The sequence below is a fragment of the Paroedura picta genome, chromosome 5 (genome assembly GCF_049243985.1).
Source record: "Paroedura picta isolate Pp20150507F chromosome 5, Ppicta_v3.0, whole genome shotgun sequence".
NCBI lineage: Eukaryota > Metazoa > Chordata > Lepidosauria > Squamata > Gekkonidae > Paroedura > Paroedura picta.
Window position 1 is genome coordinate 55,373,117 of NC_135373.1, and position 19,018 is coordinate 55,392,134.

Sequence of the window (19,018 nt, forward strand, 5' to 3'; positions counted from 1 at the left end):
TAAGGTAGCGATCCTCAACCTGTGGGCCGCGGACCACATGTGGTCCGTAGACTAATTGGAGGTGGGCCGCGAGGGACACCTTCTCCCTCCCCTGGCCCTTTACTTCATCCCCCCCGGCCCTTTACAACACACTTTGGGTGTCATTGTCTCCCATCACTCCCAGATGGGACTATCTCGTTGCAGAGAAACAAGCTCAGGGTTCCCATTGATTTGTCATTGTCATGAGTTTAAAATTTCCATGAAAATAAAATGTTCCTTATGTTCATTGTTGTGGCTTGTCTGTATCTTATTTTGAAGGGAAGTTTAAACATTACGATAACAATCAGAGAGCGTTAGGGCAGTGGTTGAGAGTAGAGGAGTAAACTACCCCCCCCACCGGGCCTCAGTAAAATTGTCAAGCGTTGAGTGGTCCCCGGTGATAAAAAGGTTGGGGACCACTGTTCTAAGGAACCAGAGTTTCTGGGGTCCAAGGTAAGTGGTAGGACCAAATGGCATGTGTGATTCGGTTCAGATAGTTCAAAAAGAACCCAAATCAATATTGATTCAGACACTTTTTGGACTAATCAGGTCCAAATCAACCGTAACTGCTCAAATAAGCCTTGGCTGAATCACAGGACCAGGATTCAGGCACAATTTAGGCAGGCAGTTTAAAGGAACCAAAATTTCCCTTTTCTGTCTATTTTGTGGACTGGGGGGGCACCAAATTTGCAATATAGTTGCAGGAGTCTCTCCTCAAAAGAACTGTGAAATTTTAAAAAGATTGGACCAGGGACCCAGTTCTATGGGCACCCAAAGAGGGGGGCCCATCTGATCTCCATTGGAAACAATGGAGAGACAACAGAGAATCTTCTCCCCCTCACCATTGGTTAGATGGGGTACCCTCTTGGGATGCTCATAGAATTGGACCCGCCGGTCCAATCTTTTTGAAACGAGAGTTCTTTTGAGGAGAGGCTCCCACAGCTGTGTGGCAAATTTGGTGCCTCTCCTTCAAATCTCTGCCTCCCCAGGCCACAGAATGAATGACAAGAAACTTTCCCATTGATTTTAACAGTGTTCTGTTATTATATCTTTTGCATCTGTCTTCTAATAGGCTTTCTCTGGGTATCATTTTGGCTTTGTTAATCCATTTTTTATTTTATGCATTGTGATCCATGATCCTTTTATACATTTTGATCCATAATTACAGTTAAAATTTGTATACTATGCCTCCCAAAACTTCTGTGCCTATATTGAAAATCCAGGCAGCTGTAAAAGGTATGGAGTTTAGAAATCTTACTGGATGGGAAACTATGCCAATCACATGTGTCACTTAGCAACCTCTAGTTGTCATGAAACCACACAATAAAGCTAATCTGACAGAAGGTATTTCCAGCTATGCAATGCCCATTAGAGTGCTTACTAATGGTATGTGTTCGTTCTTTCAATTTAGGCACTACAAGGCCTCATAAGGAGGGTGAAGTCCCTGGTGTGGATTATATTTTCATCACTGTTGAAGATTTTATGGAACTGGAGAAAAGTGGTGCTCTTTTGGAAAGTGGAACATATGAAGGTAAGTGTGTGTTTTTCTGGTAAATCTACTTTATGCTTTCACTGTGTTTTCTCCCCCACCCCCATTTCCCCAGATTGTATTAGTACATCCTATTAGAAATACAATGGTAAGCGTTAATTTACATTTAGAAAGAGTCTGAGAGCAGTTCTAAAAGGGCATTTTCCTCCTCTATGTAAAAAGCCAAGTGCAAATGAGTCTAGGGTCATTGGGATGTATTATTGCTCCGGCTGAGGAGAAGAGAAGATGACAGGAGAAAAGTAAACCAGACCCAGGGCTGCAAAGTTAAGGTGTCATTCAGCTGAACAGCCTAACCCTCCATAATTAGCTTGAGAGGAGTTTGAGTTTATTGCACCAAACACCTGAACCAATTTATACATTTTTCAGTCCAAAGAACTGCTCATTCAGCATGTTTCTGGCACGGAGATCATGAATGGAAACGCTGGGACGTGGCTAGACGGTCTTGTCTTCCCACCTCACTCAGCTTTTTCTCCACCTTTTTACAAATTATTGATGGCCCTGCAGATGTCAGGAGTATGTTCGGGAAGCTGAATCAGCACTTTTAAGAAAACTTTGCAGTGTCGTGGACTTTTCCAAAGGAGGGTGGGGTTGAAAGAGAATTGTAGCACCATTAAGTAGATGGGGGATTTGAATGGTATGCTGATTTTTAAAAAACTTCTTGAGCAGGTGAAGAGCTGACAGATTAATGATGCCCCTAAAGGTTACCCTTGGTTCACCTGATGTCAAACTGGCTCAAGATCATTTTTTTTAAAGTGTGTGAAATGGAACCTGCTTGTATTCCAGTGGGATCTGATTAGAATGACAATATGAAGGAGAGGTCAGAAGGGACGCTTCGACAGTTTAGTGTTTAGAAATTAATGTGTGGAAATATGAATACAATTTATGGAAGATCAGTTTCTAACACAGATGCCTCTTAAGCAACACGTTCGAAGATGTCCATTTGAAGGAATGTTTCCTTCAGCAACAACAAAATTCAGAAGTAGAATGGAAATATCTTTGCGAAAAATGTTATAGTACAAATTATGTGGAAAATAGCCAGTATGGAAAAGTTCTGCTTTATTACTTCATACGCACATGCAAATTGAAAATGATAGGATTTTTTAATATCAACAATAAATTGTAGAAAGGAAACCTCATTAAGACATGCCTGAAACTGAAAAAAAAAGTATTTTTCTTATCATCGCTTTGGGATTGCATCTTAGGGAGAAGTCTGGAAGAAGAGAGTCATAAATGCTGTTTGGCTGGGTATCATTATTGGCAGGGTATCATGGCTTAGGCCTTTACTGTGTTTTGTTACCAATCTGTGAGCCATGTATACTTTGCACCAGTCCAGAATGATGTCATTCCAGTTGGAGAGGGCTCTGTAAATCTCAGAGTGAGTGCTTTATGTCAGGTTGTTTTTGCTGTCCTCTAGGGGTGTAGAGAGAATATTTTATTAACAGCTTGAGGCAACAGAACCAAAGTGCCAGCCAGAGGGATCCAGTATAAGTCTGTCGGTATGTTAGAAGCAGATGAGAGAGGTCACAGTGGCAAGCCCACAATGATGGAGCACAAGCAATGGCCCTGCAAACAGATTACAGTATTTTACAGGACTATCACCATATATTTACAAATGCATGCAGACACAACAGTGAAAATCAGTGGTGTGAATGACATAATGCTAGATATTACTCCTGCCCTGCCCACTGACTTGCAGTTGAAATGGTGGTTTGTAGCATTTTTCAGAAAATGGTTTTGAAAGCTGGTTATAAAGTTATGGCTGATGGTCTGGCTCCTGACTCCCGTTCATTCTCTACACTCATTGCAAATTTCCTCCTCAGTTTGTGTGTGTTGTGCTCTTGTGACAGCCACAAACCATCAGTTGCATACAATGCTGTCATGGGTTGTGCCATCAAAATCTGTGGAAAAAAAATCTGGCATGTGTGATGTTTCATTTGCCAAGTGGTTCTGCCATTGAGGTGATCTCTAAACTTTGCTCTCCCATTTCTTGGGTACTTTTCAGACCGTGCTTGAGATATGCTTCAGGGTGCTGTACAGCCTGCATTTCCAAAGGGGAGGGGAAGGAATCAAAGCTCAGAATTTTGTAGTGCAGCCAACACCACACATTTCAGAAGGCAGCCCTAAGATAGCATCTGTGTCAATATGTCCTTAGATAACATAGCGATGTCTTGTTCTGTCTGGCAGAATCTAACAGTATTAACAACCACTGGAGAATGTTACTATAGCTCTGTTTGTCCTCTTCCCCCTCCCCCCAATCTGCTAAACTAAAGTCTCTTTCTCATGAGATTTCCATTATCATGTCTAGCTGCATTCTCAAACCACAGCCCTTTCAGGATGTGACACTCCCCCTGGTCGAGCACTTTGCCCCTGCTCTGTTTTAACCTTCTGTGCAGTGGAAGACTTGCAAGTCCTCAGATTGGAGAGAGGAGGGGGCGATACCATCTTGCTTCTGTATCCTCTGCGCTTCTACATGTCCTGAGAAGAGAGACTTCATACTCCTTGGCATGCTGTAGATCCTTCAAACTCCCTCCCCTGGCTTGCCCCTTCCTTCTCCCCCTTCACCCAAGCAGGGCTGATTCTGCACCTACTTTGTTTATTCCATTGTGGATCCTGCTGATTTCTGATCTATTTGAACTCAGGTCTTCCTCTACCCCCCCCCCCCATTGAAACAGAAAGTGTTCTGCACTCGATTGGCGAAGCACAGAACCAGGGGTGGGGAGTAGAGCCAAGTGCAGCAGGAGCCTCTTTTTTTCTTGAATGAGGGGAGGTGGAGAGGATTGGAGACATCAGAGGGGGGGGGGAAGCCATGAGGCAAATCTCTGCTGAGAGAAGTTAGGGTTTCTTGAACGCAGTCACTTTAAGGGAAGCCTTGCAGCCGGGAACCAGGAAGACTTTGAACTGATGCCCTGGCCAATCAGGGAAGACTTATTTGCTACAGCCTCATGGCAGCAAATTAATTTGCAAAGAGCAGGGAGCTGCACTCTTCCTGATGCTAGTTTTTCAAATATCGAGGCTTATATCCACTCCAGGATACTGCAGGGGAAAGATAGGGTCACTATGAATCAATCATGCTTGTTGCAGAGGAAAAAATTAAAGTGCTCAAAATCAATGCAAATCGAATTCAGTGTAGACAGGAGGGATTCATTCGAACTGGGACTGGGTAAAAAGTCCCATGCAGACCATACCCAGGAGTGATCTGAAGTCCTCTCACAGCTGCAGCTGCTTCTCAGCTTGCTCCCTTTCCCAGGCAGTGTTTTGAGGTGTCACTGGTGCCACCTGAGCCTAGACTGTGCCGCCTGTTTGGGCATCTTCTGGCCCAGCTGGTGCAGCTGCCAGTAATGTAGTCCTGTCTCAGCCAAAGTAAGGTGACCCGGCAAGTCTGGGGCAGTTCCTATTACTGGGTACAGGAGTAGCATTCAGGGCAGGTGGAGAGCAGTCCCTATTCTCCTCTTTCCCCTAGCTGTAGACAGCACTCTTTCTTGCATGAAGAGGCAGCAGCACTGTTGTTGTACTCTGCTTTTCACTACCCAGAGAAGTCCCAAAGTGGTTTACAAACACCTTTCCCTTTCTTTCACCACAACAGACACCCTATGAGCTGCGTGGGGCTCAGAGAGCTCTAAAAGATCTATCAGTGGTCGAAGGTCACCCAGGTAGCTGCATGTGGAGGAATTGGGAATCAAACACATCTCTCCAGATTAGAGTCCACCACTGAAACGCTATACCACACTGGCACACACACTGGACTCTGCAGTTAACACATGCTAGGCTGGGATGCATGAGTAGAGACGAGTAGCCCAAAATGGTTTTCCTGGCTATAGAAAAGAGCAAGAGTCCAGCAGCACCTTAAAGACTAACAAAAATTGTAGCAGGCTTTTGTGAGTCACCACTCCTTTCTTCAGATACAACTAGAATCTGTCCTATATCTTGGAGAGTGGAGTGATTTCAGATGCCAAATGACATTAGCAGGCAAATGACAATGGCAGGTGAGTGACACTAGCAGGCAGGACTGGATTAGGTATGATATGCATAGGAATAATAGGTGTCTACTGTTGTCACTTCCCTATTATTGTCCTTTGCCTGCTAATATTATTTGGCATCTGAAATCACTCTAATCTCCAGATGGACTCACACTTGTGCTGTATCTGAAGTAGTGAGCTGTGACTCATGAAAGCACATACCCTACCCACAATTTTTCTGTTAGATGCCTGGAACTGCCCCTACCTGTTTCTTGTACTGTGATCTGCTGACTCCAAGGGACCTGCACAGGCATTGATCTAGGAGGGGCATGCCTCTTCACCTGTGCCACCACCTGTGAGGTCTGCAAATCACCTCATATCATAGATCAGGAATCATAGATCAGCAATAAATCTTCCCCCTCAGACTGTCAACCCTATCTGGGATAGCAACTTCCTTTTCTAAAAGATTTTAAAATTAATTTCTAAATCTGAGATTTGGTCAGGCAAGGTGTCATCTGTGAACTACATCCTGTGTTCCCAAAGTGCCCCTAATTAAAATAAACCATTGCTTTATGCTATATCTAATATAGGTCCATGTAATCATGCATGGTGCTGAAAACCCCAAAATTAATATTTCGTTATCTTCCCATTTCTCCCAACCCCTTCAGCCCACTGAGTAAGAAAGCATTCTCAGCCTTATTTGTATCATCAAACCAAGAAGGTGACTTTTGCAGGCATCTTGCCTACATTTTATACTTCTGCGATACAGAGATTAGTTGACAGATGGTTCCAGACTTGCCTGTGGTGAATTTTACCTGCTGTCTAAATATTTATTTGCTTTCATAACTGATTGTCTGTCTCTATACCTTAACAAGGTACTTCCCCCCCTCAACTAGCTTTGGAGCAGGAAGAGAGCTTAATTTGATTTGGACATATTACCTAAAATCACATGGTGGTGTCATCACTGCTGTGAAACAACAAAAGAGGGAACAATACTAGTCTTTCCTTGGCCAAGAATAAATCACAGGCCATTAGTCGCTTCCACTTCCAGAAGGGCAACCAATACGTGCCTGTGGCTCTTTGGGTTTTTCAAGCCTCCATGATCCCTCGACTGCTCTTTGGGATTCCTGTATGGATCCAGTCTCTGAATAAAGAAGCTGACTGTATGTCTGCGGCCTTTTACCGCAGAATTTTAGGCTTACCGAATTCGGTAACCTATTTGACTCTATGTGCTGAGCTGGGTCTACACACTATCGAATCACGTGCTTTGGATTTTATCAATCAAATACTGGCTCCATCTTTTCTTTAGCCCTCCGCCAAATAGTCTCCTTGCACTTCTTCCATCTGACCATTATACTTCGAAATGATCTCAGGCCATTGCCTCTAAAATTAAATCCATAGGCATTGACCTTGATTCTTTAGCTAACTGGAGAGGATCATATTTTTCAAACTATCCAAAGAAGAATCCAGGATATTGATCTCCAGATAATTTATGTTATTCTGGTGCAGGGGGACCGTGCTCCCCATGAGCTTTTGGTCTATCCTATACCCCAAACACTATGGCACACTATTTTTCCAACCTTATAATACCTTCAAAGCGCAGAGCGTTTATGTTAGCCAGACTAAACGTATTTCCTTCTGCAATGGTTGAAGGCAGGTATAGGAGAATTCTCCACAATGAAAGAATTTGCAGGTATTGCCATATAGAACCAGACTCAGTTTGCCATATCATTCTGCGATGTGAGTTGTATAACAACAAACGTTCTGACTTGATCTCCCCACTTCTACCCTTCCCTAATGTCTCAGATGGCAGGGCTCTTGAATTGCTGCTTATCGATAATTGCTCGGAGATGCTTCATCTTTTTGTATTTGCCGCTCCCTTGCCTGTTGTAACTTTCCACACAGTTTTTTAGACTTTTATTACAGAACCGATTTGTATATTATATTGTGAATGCCATTAAAGGTTTTGTATTGTATTGTTGTACTTCTGCGATACAGAGATTAGTTGACAGATGGTTCCAGACTTGCCTGTGGTGAATTTCACCTGCTGTCTAAATATTGATTTGCTTTCATAACTGATTGTCTGTCTCTATACCTTAACAAGGTACTTCCCCCCCTCTAACTAGCTTTGAAGCAGGAAGAGAGCTTAATTTGATTTGGACATATTACCTAAAATCACATGGTAGTGTCATCACTGCTGTGAAACAACAAAAGAGGGAACAAAGTGACCCAACCTGTGTACACGAGCTGGGAACCTAAAAGGTTGAGCAGCAGCAGATTTTTTATTAAATATTAACATGCAAATATTTATTTCAGTACATGTGCATATATAAATGTTCAAAATATCAACATATATCACACACTATCGCTCAAATCCAAAATATTTCGACACATGAATAAATGACAAGAAACAGATAACCAAACATGTTTCAGCCCCCCTTGTGGTCTCCTTCAGTGGTGTCATCACTTCTGTAAGCAAATTGCAGCCGAGGTGATTTGTGGAAAAGATGTGCCCATTGAAATTAATGGAGTTTAATAGGAATAATACAACATGGCACTGCAGTTAGCACCATACCTGTCAACATCTGACCTAACCACTGTGACCCATGCAACAATCACTTCCAGGCTAGATTACTACAACTTACTGTATAGAGGGCTACCCTTGAAGTTTCTACAGAAGCTCCAATAGGTCCAGAATATGGCAGCATGGGTCCTTATCAACTTTGGCCTCAGCCAGAGCCAGGGCCCTTTCAACCCTGGCCCAGCCTGGTGGAACACTTGTCCAGAGTCCCATGGGACCTTCATGAGCTCCACAGGGTTTGTAAGACAGAGCTGTTTTTCCAGACAAGAAGTCACTTCTAGCACTATTGGCCTCTCTGTACAACCTCACCGGGATAAAAGCCTATACTTCAGCTTCTGAAGGACTCTGCTTCCTATCCCCATAAGAGAAAGCACTATGGTCAATTTTAATATTTAATATTTATTATTTTAATGTATGAGATTTTATTTAATTGTTTTTATTGTTATTAATCTTGAATTTTATACAGGGATTTTATATTTTGCACAAATATGTGATCTGCTCTGCGCTTCTGGAGACAGGGCGGAATACAGACATTTCTGTGGGTCTTTTGCATGAAAGATTTAGGATATGCCCCAGTGCATTAATTGCTTTGAGAGAAAGACATTGTTCATAGGGGCAGCAGAATTTATCAATGTGTGCCTCCATGGGAGGAGCTCGTGGCATTGTCCCTCAGTATGATCACAAATAGTTAAATGGGATTATAAATGGTGCTGAAGAGATGTTCATTCTACATGTCATGTGTGTATCTAATTTCTTGCTAGTGTTTGGTTGAAAGAGAAAAAACTCTAGTTGTCTTAAATTTCGGGTCTTTAATTGGATCAGGATATGGCTGCATCTCTTGGTAAAACTGCTAATCAGATGTGCAGACCAAGTAAAATGACACATTTTATTGGATCAGCTAGTCTTCTGAATTGTTGTAATAAGCTTGAACTGACACATTAGGCACTGATGTTCAGAACAAAAATACAACATAATAGCTGATTTTAGTTTATTCTTCTAAGGACCTGTTACCTTAGGGACTGTTCCTTTCTATTCCCATAATTCTTGTCTATAGTTCAGAAATGTATGTGAACCAGATGGTCCAGGTAGGAGCAGTGGAGCAAATGATCTTAAGGGCCCATAAGATACTAGAATAGTAGATCTTGTATACGTGTGTTTGAGTTAGTGAAGAGATTTGGTTCAAAATAGGGTTGCCAGCTTTGGTTAGAAGAAGAAGAGTTGGTTCTTTTGATTCTTTTCTGTACCGAAGGAGTCTCTAAGTGACTTACAAACTCCTTCCCTTTCCTGGAGGGAAATACCTGGAGATTGTCAAAAAGTGGAGACCTGGGACAGTGGGATTTAGGGAGGAGACAGACTTCAGTACGGTATAATGCCTTAGAATCGACCCTCCAAAGCAGCCTTTTTATCCAGATGAACTGATCTGTATTGCCTGAAGACTATTTGTAATCGCAGGAGATCTCCAGCCACCACCTGGAGGTTGGCAACTGCACTTCAAAATCAAGGGATGTCAGTTTGATCTTTTCTTAGTGGTCTATTGTATGAAAAGATTGAGGTTTTTGGACCCCTGCCCAGATTCTGCCCCCTACAGTGGCTTGCCAGCAAGTTCTGTGCTAATACATTTATGACTCATACAAATATTATTATTCAAATATTATACAAATATTGTTTTCTTTCAAGGAACATTCATGTTCCCCTTCAGTTTTGTTCATACATCAGTTAGGTAAAGTTGAGAAAGACAGTGATTGATCTAGTTTCACCCCAGTGTGATTCATGGCTGATACCTGAAACAGTCAAGATGACGGTTAGCACATCTCAGGGCTCCTTCACGCTGCAACCTTATCCTGAATTGTGTCTGTTTTTGTCCCATTGGGAACATTTCTTTTCAGACTTTAATTAAACATTAGAACAGATTTTTAATCCAGTGGAACCTTTGAGATGAGCAAGGTTTTATTCAAGGTATAAGCCAGTGTAGATTGGATCCATGCTAGAGTGATGGCCCAGTCCAGTCAACAATCTGGCTGCAGCATTCTATCAGCATTCCAACTAACTTTGCTAGTTATAGCAAAGAGACAAAGAAAAAACAATGGTGCAGGAGGAAGAAATTTTTGTTTGAAGGTATTAGTAACCCCTACATGTTTTCTGTTACACTTCTTCAAATCATCTGTGGAAAATAATACAGAGCCCCCTGAAGAAGCATAATGCAAAATACATGGGGTTATTAATATTTTTGAATAAAGCTTTATTCCCACTGTTTTTTTGTCTTCTCTTTGCAGTATTCTGTACCAATTGAAGTTTCCAAACACTTCTCAAGGGCAGTCCCACATACTGTGGAACCAAGGCATGTATCAGTGTCCAGATCTTTTCTACCCAGGAAAAGCTGCCACCAGCTAACCAGCTGGAGTTGGTAAAAGGTTCTCCTGGCCACAGCTGCCACCTGCTGACCCAGCAGTAGGCCTGGGTCCAAGAGCACCCCCAAATTAGGGACCTGTTCCTTCATGGGAAGTGCAGTCCCATCCAGAATGAGTGACACCTTAAACCCAGGGTCAGACCTTCTGCCTACAATAGCACTGTTCTGTTTTATTAGTTCATTTGCCTAAACAGCTGCTATCAAGAGCTTAGTTTTTTGACCTAGATAACAAAGCTACTAATGGCAGCTTTGCATTTCCAAAACCTTCATGAACTGTAAAGGGAGAACTTTGTTTAACCCCACTCCTGTGCAATTTGTCATTTGGAATAAAAACAGTCATTCTTACCCCCCTGAAGAGTTCTCCAAAGGGAATAATGAAAGAGCTGCCATTCACCTTCTCACTTTGTGAAATGAACAACAGACCACATCAAGGAATCATGGCAAAGCCTAGTAAAATAGGAGGGAATAATGGATTGGGTCAAAAGGTTTATCACACCCCAAGAAATATATCTATCTATCCCTTTTCTTTGTTCATTTTAGATACTTTATTAATTAAAACAAGAAATAAATGTTTTAAAAGCAAAGGATACCATATTGCAACCAAAAGAGAAAACAAATTATTATGCTGGTTAACTACAACCTGTGTGCCATCATTCACTTGCCAGGCACTTTCTTGGTCTGATTAGAAGTAGCCTGTTTCATAGAAGTGGGTAATGGTAAAGTGCTGCTTTCTTATTGTACCTTACAGTTGCCAGATCTCCCCTGGTCACCGGTGGGGGCTGTGGGAACAGGGTTGCCAGGTCCAGGTGGGGAAACTCCTGGTGATGTAGGGATGGAACCTGTGGAAGACAGTGACCTCAGGGGGTTACAATGCCAGAGAGTCCACCCTCCAAAGCAGCCATTTTCTCCAGGGAGGACTAATCTCTCTAGTCTGGAGATAAGCTGCAATTCCAGGGGATTCCCTAGGTCCCAACTGTAGGCTGGCATCCATATGGCAAAAAAGATTGTGTTTCAAATGTGCAAAGTGGATCCAGATTCATTTTATGGTTTTCTGTATGGGTGGAGGTGTAACTTTTATTTTTAAAATATATTTTATTTTTCAAGGGAAAAGTAGATAAACATTGAAGACTCTTCCATAGGCGTCGTTAAGAATGGGTCAATTTGCAGAGGAGGCATTCTCTCAGATCGCATAGAAAGTGCCCCTGCTATCTGGTAATTTGTGTGTTTTCTTGGAAAGCTTTCTCTTGAGGAATGCTGTCAGTTCCATGACACCACTGATTTTTGTCAGAGAGTCTCATATGGGGCAGAAAATGACTCCCAGCATGAAAAGATTAAAGGCTAATATCTTAGGGGAATCATTCATGTTTCAGAGCTTTATCTTACATGTATAGAATTTGTGTTAGTAACGTTTACATTAACAGTGCAGTGCTCGTACTGGGTCCTTTTTAATATAGAGTTTACAAGTGTGACAGCTTATAACTGCTCAAGAGAGAGCGGTTTTGAAGTGTGGGGCTCTGATTAGATAAGGCAGACCAGGGAAGGAAACAATGTCATACAGACAGTACACTTTGCAGAAACTGTTATGTTATTCACAGAGCAGCCTTGCTTTTATTGTGGTTTTTTAAACTTGTTAACTTTTACAATACAGGGTGTGTTGTTTTTAATTATATTAGTTGCCGTTTGCCAGTTCCCATCTGTACTGTTTTGTTTGCAGTAATGTTAGTTTTAATATCCTTAGTTGCATTTAAAGTTGAGTGAGTCAAACTGTATTTTTTTCCTCATTGGATTAATTTCTATATCGGTTCATTGCCTATACAAATATCTAGCCCATGAAAAAATGGCATTAGCCCACATTGGACACACACATCTTAACATGGTCAGGGGCCCCCATGCTGAGATCAATTACCTTAAGGAGTTTAGGTAAGGTGGCCAGAGGCAGGACAGTCCTGCATTTGGGGGCATTTGCCCGATGTCCCGCAGTGTTTTTCAGATGTCCTGTGGCGTTCTCCACTTTTTAAAAATATTATTATTATTATTATTTATTTATTTTTGCCGCATGCTGCTTGGTATCCCAGCAGGCAGGCCTGGCTCAGGAGGCCCCCCACACAAGCACCAGGGCTCTGGGGCGGGGTTTGCACAGCACCACCATTCCTGCCGGGGCCTGCCACTCTGCTGCTGCCTGCTCACACCTTCCTGCCTCTGTGGATCCGTCCGCCGGGCTCTTCCCGGGCCGCCGCCACCACCCTTCTTGAGGTCAGTTGGGAGGGAGGGAGGGGGGCCTGGCGGTGGCGGTGGCAGCATGTCCCGCCTTAGGTTTCCTTAATTCTGGTCACTTTAAGTTTAGGGTCTGTCTAGAGGCTAAACTCCTAGCAGAGTCACTGAAGGTGGAATGATCATACCTGAGACACCAGATTAAGATGCATTGGGAATCAAGAATCAACAGCCACATGAGCAATAAAGAATGCTCACAGATATGACCATATATAATCATGTTGACCCCCCCCCAAAATACCCAATGGTGGGCCTGGAGGGGATGGGAATAGGAGTGGCCCCAGGTAGGTGTGTACACAGCTATGATTCCCAAACATATTCTACACAATTGCACCACTTATGGGGTTTCTCGAAGCGTGAAGAATGTTTCAGGGGTTTCTCAATGGTAAAAAAGCTGGAAAGGGCTGTTGTATCCTCTTACATATCAAATGAGAAGGCTCCTATGACTGAGGAGCCTCTGTCCCAAAATTCAAAGCACATTTCTTTGGAACTGATAATCCAAGAAACTCTAACAGTAGTGACCAGGTTTGGCCATTGAATCCTGCAAAGCTTGTAGCTTCATCTGGATTTAAATTTTTATCCTCGAATAGTACAGGTTGGAATAATAGGCTGCAGGGCCCTATTAGATTTCCAGATAATTTTGACTGAAGAAACTTGGGTAAAGGTACCCCCTGTGCAAACACCAGGTCATGTCCGACCCTTGGGGTAACGCCCTCCAGCGTTTTCATGGCAGACTCAATACAGGGTGGTTTGCCAGTGCCTTCCCCAGTTACTACCATTTACCCCCCAGCAAGCTGGGTACTCATTTTACCGACCTCGGAAGGATGGAAGGTTGAGTCAACCTTGAGCTGGCTGCTGGGATCAAACTCCCAGCCTCATGGTCAGAGCTTCAAACAGCATGTCTGCTGCCTTAACACTCTGCGCCACAAGAGGCTCATGTAAACTTGCCTAGGGAAGCAATTAATCTACCAGGTTTCATTGTTTATGTAGAGGATGTCCATCCTAGTTCTTCTAAGGACCATCTAAAGTCATAGCATCATAGAAGGTACCTCCACGGTCATCACCCCCTGCAAAATGCATGACTACATGCTTAGTTTCAACAGCACTTAATTGCTCCCATATAACTTTAATTGCCTCCTCACAGTTTACACTTTTGGTACTGTTGCAGTTTCCATAATTTTCTGTCACTTCTAGGCCCTCCCCTGTATTTTTGCTTCTTCGAGATGCTTAACATTTAGATTGAATACGGACATTAAGAAGGAGTTGTCAGTGGATTTTAACTGAAATGCAAATGCTGTATCAAGACTAATAACTGGCTGGCTGCTTTATTTTGTAGCCATTTCTTTGATTCCCAGAATATCCAAACTGTGTTGCCAGGTTCTACTTATCAAGATTCTTGTAAACATTGCTATTAAGTGATTTTTTTAATTAAAATGGAATTGGGAAGCATATTGATCAAACCCGTTGGGCATAAGTAAAGTAAGGGGGGGAATCCTACCAACCCACAAAGCCTTTTGAAAAGTTAAATTAACCAATCTGTTATGCATTATTCCTCTAAGAATTGGCCCCTTTCTCAAGACAGTGTTTTGCAATAACTTGGTTATTGACCTTGGCACAGGCTGAAGTGCAATGTGAAAATAGTATTTGCACCCTGGTTTGATAAAATGCCAGCTTAAATGCCTCCTTGATATTAAAACATGAACTTAAGGCATCATGGCTTAGAAATCTTGGCTCAGAAAACACATATACACCCCCTCCCTTCTCTTTTTTGTTACCCCTGTCTATTGCAGTACATTCAGATCAAATGCGTATTATTATTCTTCTGTACTGTTTGGATTACTCAAGCCCTGCATGAGTGAGAGAGAAAATTCTGAGAGCTTTTGTGCTATTATTGTTGCCAGGGAAACCACTTCCTTTTTTTCCTCTCATGCATGGGACAGCTGTGTCACTAGGAGGCTGGTTTGCAAAAATGCAACTTCGCAGCAGGGCCTTGGGGAATGAAAAGTGGAATTAATGAAATCTCGATGCTTGCTTGTTGTAAATAAAGGCAACCTTGTGTAAAGTGTTTCCAAAACTATCTGCTGGCCTATGACCCTGGGCTCTTTAGGATGCTGAATAGCCTGGAGGTGTGCATATTTGTCTTCATTAAAGGCATGGATACGAAAGCTTCTGGGATGTCATCAGAGGCATCTCAGGAAAGGATTGCTACTCTTCCACAGACATCTTTCTGTTGTTACTCAATGACCAGCTTGACCCTTTGAGACCTGAGCTGTCTGTCTCTTCTGGGTTTTTTTGTTGACTGTTCTTTTCTTATTGCATGCAGCCTTCCGATGTAATATGCATAACATCCATTTAGGCAAAGGGGCACAAGGAACTCTCTTGACTCGAATTTTTGAAGGCAAAGAACAGCTCCCCAGATTGGGTCCATGGTACCAGGAAGGGGATTTCTTCCTTCTCCTTTCGGGAATTGCCCATTTCTTATTTCTCTTATGGGGACAAGAAGATGAGCATTCTATCTGAAGTCCTTGCACATGAAAGCTTATATTTTGAATAAAACTTTGTTGGTCTTAAAGGTCCCAGTGGACCCCAACTTTGTTCTGCTGCTTCAGACCAACATGGCTACCCACTTGAAATCTATCTGGTTATAACCAATCACTCATTTGCCAATAGATCTTCTAACTAGGTCTTAAGCTTCTGACTCACAAATTCCAGTTTGTCCCTCCAGTAATCCTATGACTGTTGTATTATAGAGCACAAAGAAATATAAATGGTGTCTTTATATGCCTGGCAACCAGTGGGAGCTTGGTGGTGGGACATGGGTGGTCTGTAGTGTCACTTGCACAGGGGTATCACTTTTGGGGAAACTTGCAAGTGATATGTAGCTCTAGAAATTGTTGGTAACTCTGTTTCTGGCAATTCCTACAGGTACCTGGTGTCACTTCCAGGCTTTCCACTGAAGTAGTGTGGTGTACACACAATATAGATGTTTTTAAAAATATGTTATTCTGCGGCCACTCTAAGCCCTACCTGGCCCCTTCCAATCAGAATTGTCAGCAGACAGAGATCCTACAGAGAAAGCAAACTGGCAAGGAGGCCCCTGTAACACACACACAGCTAGCGAGACATAGGTGAATTTGGAACCTTTAAATGGTTTTGTATAAATCACCTTGAGAAGAAAAAGCCAAAACACTCAACGTAAGCTGTGACTGGTCTGCTGAAGTGGGAGGGAAGTCCAGAGAATTCTCAGAATGGGTGCTGGACATGGGGTTGAACTAACAGGAGCATCATTTGGAGTGCTCCAAACTTTGACAAGTGGCAGCTTTAGATGTGAGCACTGAAGCAGGATTAATGAGGAACAATGGAAATGGGAGCCGCACTTTAAAGCATTCAGGGGGTCCTATCATAGTTTCAAAGGTATGAAACTTCTTCACAGAAACTTCTCAAGGTTTTTGAGAATTGCTTGAATTTCCAGAGATTTCATCACAGGATATTGAGCCAAGGGAAACATACTGCAACCTCAAAACCACTGTAAGCCTGTTGACTTCAATGGGTTCAGAAGGTCAGATTGATTACATTCTGGAGGAAAGGTGTCCTGCTCCTTTAATAGAGGTTTAATGAGCTATTATTTTCTGGGTGATGTGGTTGACATCTGTGTCTTGAAAAGTTTCAGCTGCCCATTTTCATACATTAAGGCTCTGCTGAAAGGGTCAGGACCCTTTTTCCTTCATGCTGTGGCAGCACTATTTGAATGATATGACTCTGCTTAGGATTGCACTGTTGGGATGATAATAGGGAGCTCTAATCGGATACTGAAAATAGTTGAGTTAATTGCAGTGGGAGAACCCATTCTTTCTTTTTATTGGAAGTCCCCTTGCCATTTGTAACTCTTATTACAAGCAGAGTTGAAGCCTGAATTTTTTTTAAATAACAAGAAGAAATGGGTAAAGGGTATCAACTGGTGGTGTTTGGTATCCTAGAAAACTTTTTATAAGTGCTCCAGTCAATGGTTCTTATAGCATTGGGTTATTTTTAGGTTTTTAATGTTGGTTATATTACATATATTGTATTTTTAAACTATTGTAAGCTGCCACAAGCCATCATTGTGAAGAGTTGTGGATTATAAATCAAAATAGATTTTAAAAAGAAAGATTTTTTATTGTAAAAATGGAAATTCCCAGCTGTGGATTTATCAACATTTTGTAATAAGTAAAAATCCAGAGGATAGGTTTATTAACCTGTTTAAACATCCTCTAATTATAAAGGTATTAAACTTCCTTTATCCTTACCTTGTAGTTTATATAATCCAGGGTCTGTTTGGCTAGTTCAAAATGAGGAGGCTGATTTGGGAAGAGGTGAGGGTATGTGACTTGTTAATCATAAAATTAAGGGCAAGTGTCACAATAGTACCAAGCAGGGACAGCTTTTGTATACCCTAGGCTAGGATACCCAATCTGCTTTCTGATTCCCCACCCCCCACTCCACCACATGGAAATGGGAAGATGACTAGTGGCAGGTAGAGGCAGGATATTTTCCATTATTGCAACTGATTTTGAGACAACAGATATTAGTTCATCTGGAAAAATAGCCAGGTGCCCTTTGCGAAATTATATTGCATTGACATTTCTTCCCTATGATGGCCTTGTCTGGGACTTTTAGGGTTGCTTGCCTAGAGTGCAAAGCCCAAATAGAATGATCACTAGGCTGGAAAACCTTTTATGTTTTTTATTCAACTGAAGAAGAATAGAAATAAAAAAAATGACACAGGTGGGATGGATCCCCAAAAAGTACATGCGTGGAGAACAATACAATTACATGAGATTAAATAGAATCATAGAATCATAGAATCATAGAGTTGGAAGGGGCCATACAGGTCATCTAGTCCAACCCCCTGCTCAACGCAGGATTAGCCCTAAGCATCCTAAAGCATCCAAGAAAAGTGTGTATCCAACCTTTGCTTGAAGACTGCCAGTGAGGGGGAGCTCACCACCTCCTTAGGCAGCCTATTCCACTGCTGAACTACTCTGACTGTGAAAAACTTTTTCCTGATATCTAGCCTATATCGTTGTACTTGAAGTTTAAACCCATTACTGCGTGTCCTCTCCTCTGCAGCCAACAGAAACAGCATCCTGCCCTCCTCCAAGTGACAACCTTTCAAATACTTAAAGAGGGCTATCATGTCCCCTCTCAACCTCCTTTTCTCCAAGCTGAACATTCCCAAGTCCCTCAACCTATCTTCATAGGGCTTAGTCCCTTGGCCCCAGATCATCTTCGTCGCTCTCCTCTGTACCCTTTCAATTTTATCTACGTCCTTCTTGAAGTGAGGCCTCCAGAACTGCACACAGTACTCCAGGTGTGGTCTGACCAGTGCCGTATACAATGGGACTATGACATCTTGTGATTTTGATGTGATGCCTCTGTTGATACAGCCCAAAATGGCATTTGCCTTTTTTACCGCTGCATCACACTGCCTGCTCATGTTTAGTTTACAATCCACTAGTACCCCAAGGTCTCGTTCACACACAGTGTTACCCAGAAGCGTATCCCCCATCCAGTAGGCATGCTTTTCATTTTTCTGACCCAGATGCAGAACTTTACACTTATCTTTATTAAATTGCATCTTGTTCTCATTTGCCCATTTTTCCATTGTGTTCAGATCTCGTTGAACTCTGTCTCTATCTTCCGGAGTATTTCCCAGTCCTCCCAATTTGGTGTCATCTGCAAACTTGATTAGTCCCTCCACCCCCTCATCTAGATCATTAATAAATATGTTAAAAAGTACCGGGCCAAGCACCGAGCCCTGAGGTACCCCGCTACTCACCTCTCTCCAGTCTGATGAAACACCATTGACAACAACTCTTTGAGTGCGGTTCTCTAACCAATTCCCTATCCACCTGACTATCTGAAAATCCAGATTGCAGTCCTTCAATTTATCCATCAGAACATCATGGGGAACCTTGTCAAAAGCTTTACTAAAATCCAAGTAAATGACATCAACCGAATTTCCCCGATCCAGCAAACCTGTTACTTGGTCAAAAAAGGAAACCAGGTTGGTCTGGCAGGACCTGTTGGAGACAAATCCATGCTGACTTCCTTGGATCACCAAATTGTCCTCCAGATGTTTGCAGATCGCTTCCTTTAATATCTGCTCCATTATCTTCCCCACAACAGAGGTCAGACTCACTGGTCTGTAGTTTCCCGGGTCATCCTTCCTCCCTTTTTACATTCCCATTCGAGGC

General features: G+C 42.4%; 1 protein-coding gene across 13 annotated transcripts in view; it reads left to right on the forward strand.

Annotated features, from left to right (window-relative positions):
• The window catches only part of MAGI2 (membrane associated guanylate kinase, WW and PDZ domain containing 2), a 652,499-nt gene that overhangs the window by 363,105 nt on the left and 270,376 nt on the right, over nucleotides 1–19,018 (forward strand). For all 13 annotated transcript variants that reach the window (XM_077338042.1, XM_077338044.1, XM_077338045.1 and 10 more), the window contains one exon: nucleotides 1,430–1,549. In XM_077338042.1, coding sequence (XP_077194157.1) covers nucleotides 1,430–1,549 — 120 coding nt within the window. The remainder of the gene's footprint in view (nucleotides 1–1,429; nucleotides 1,550–19,018) is intronic.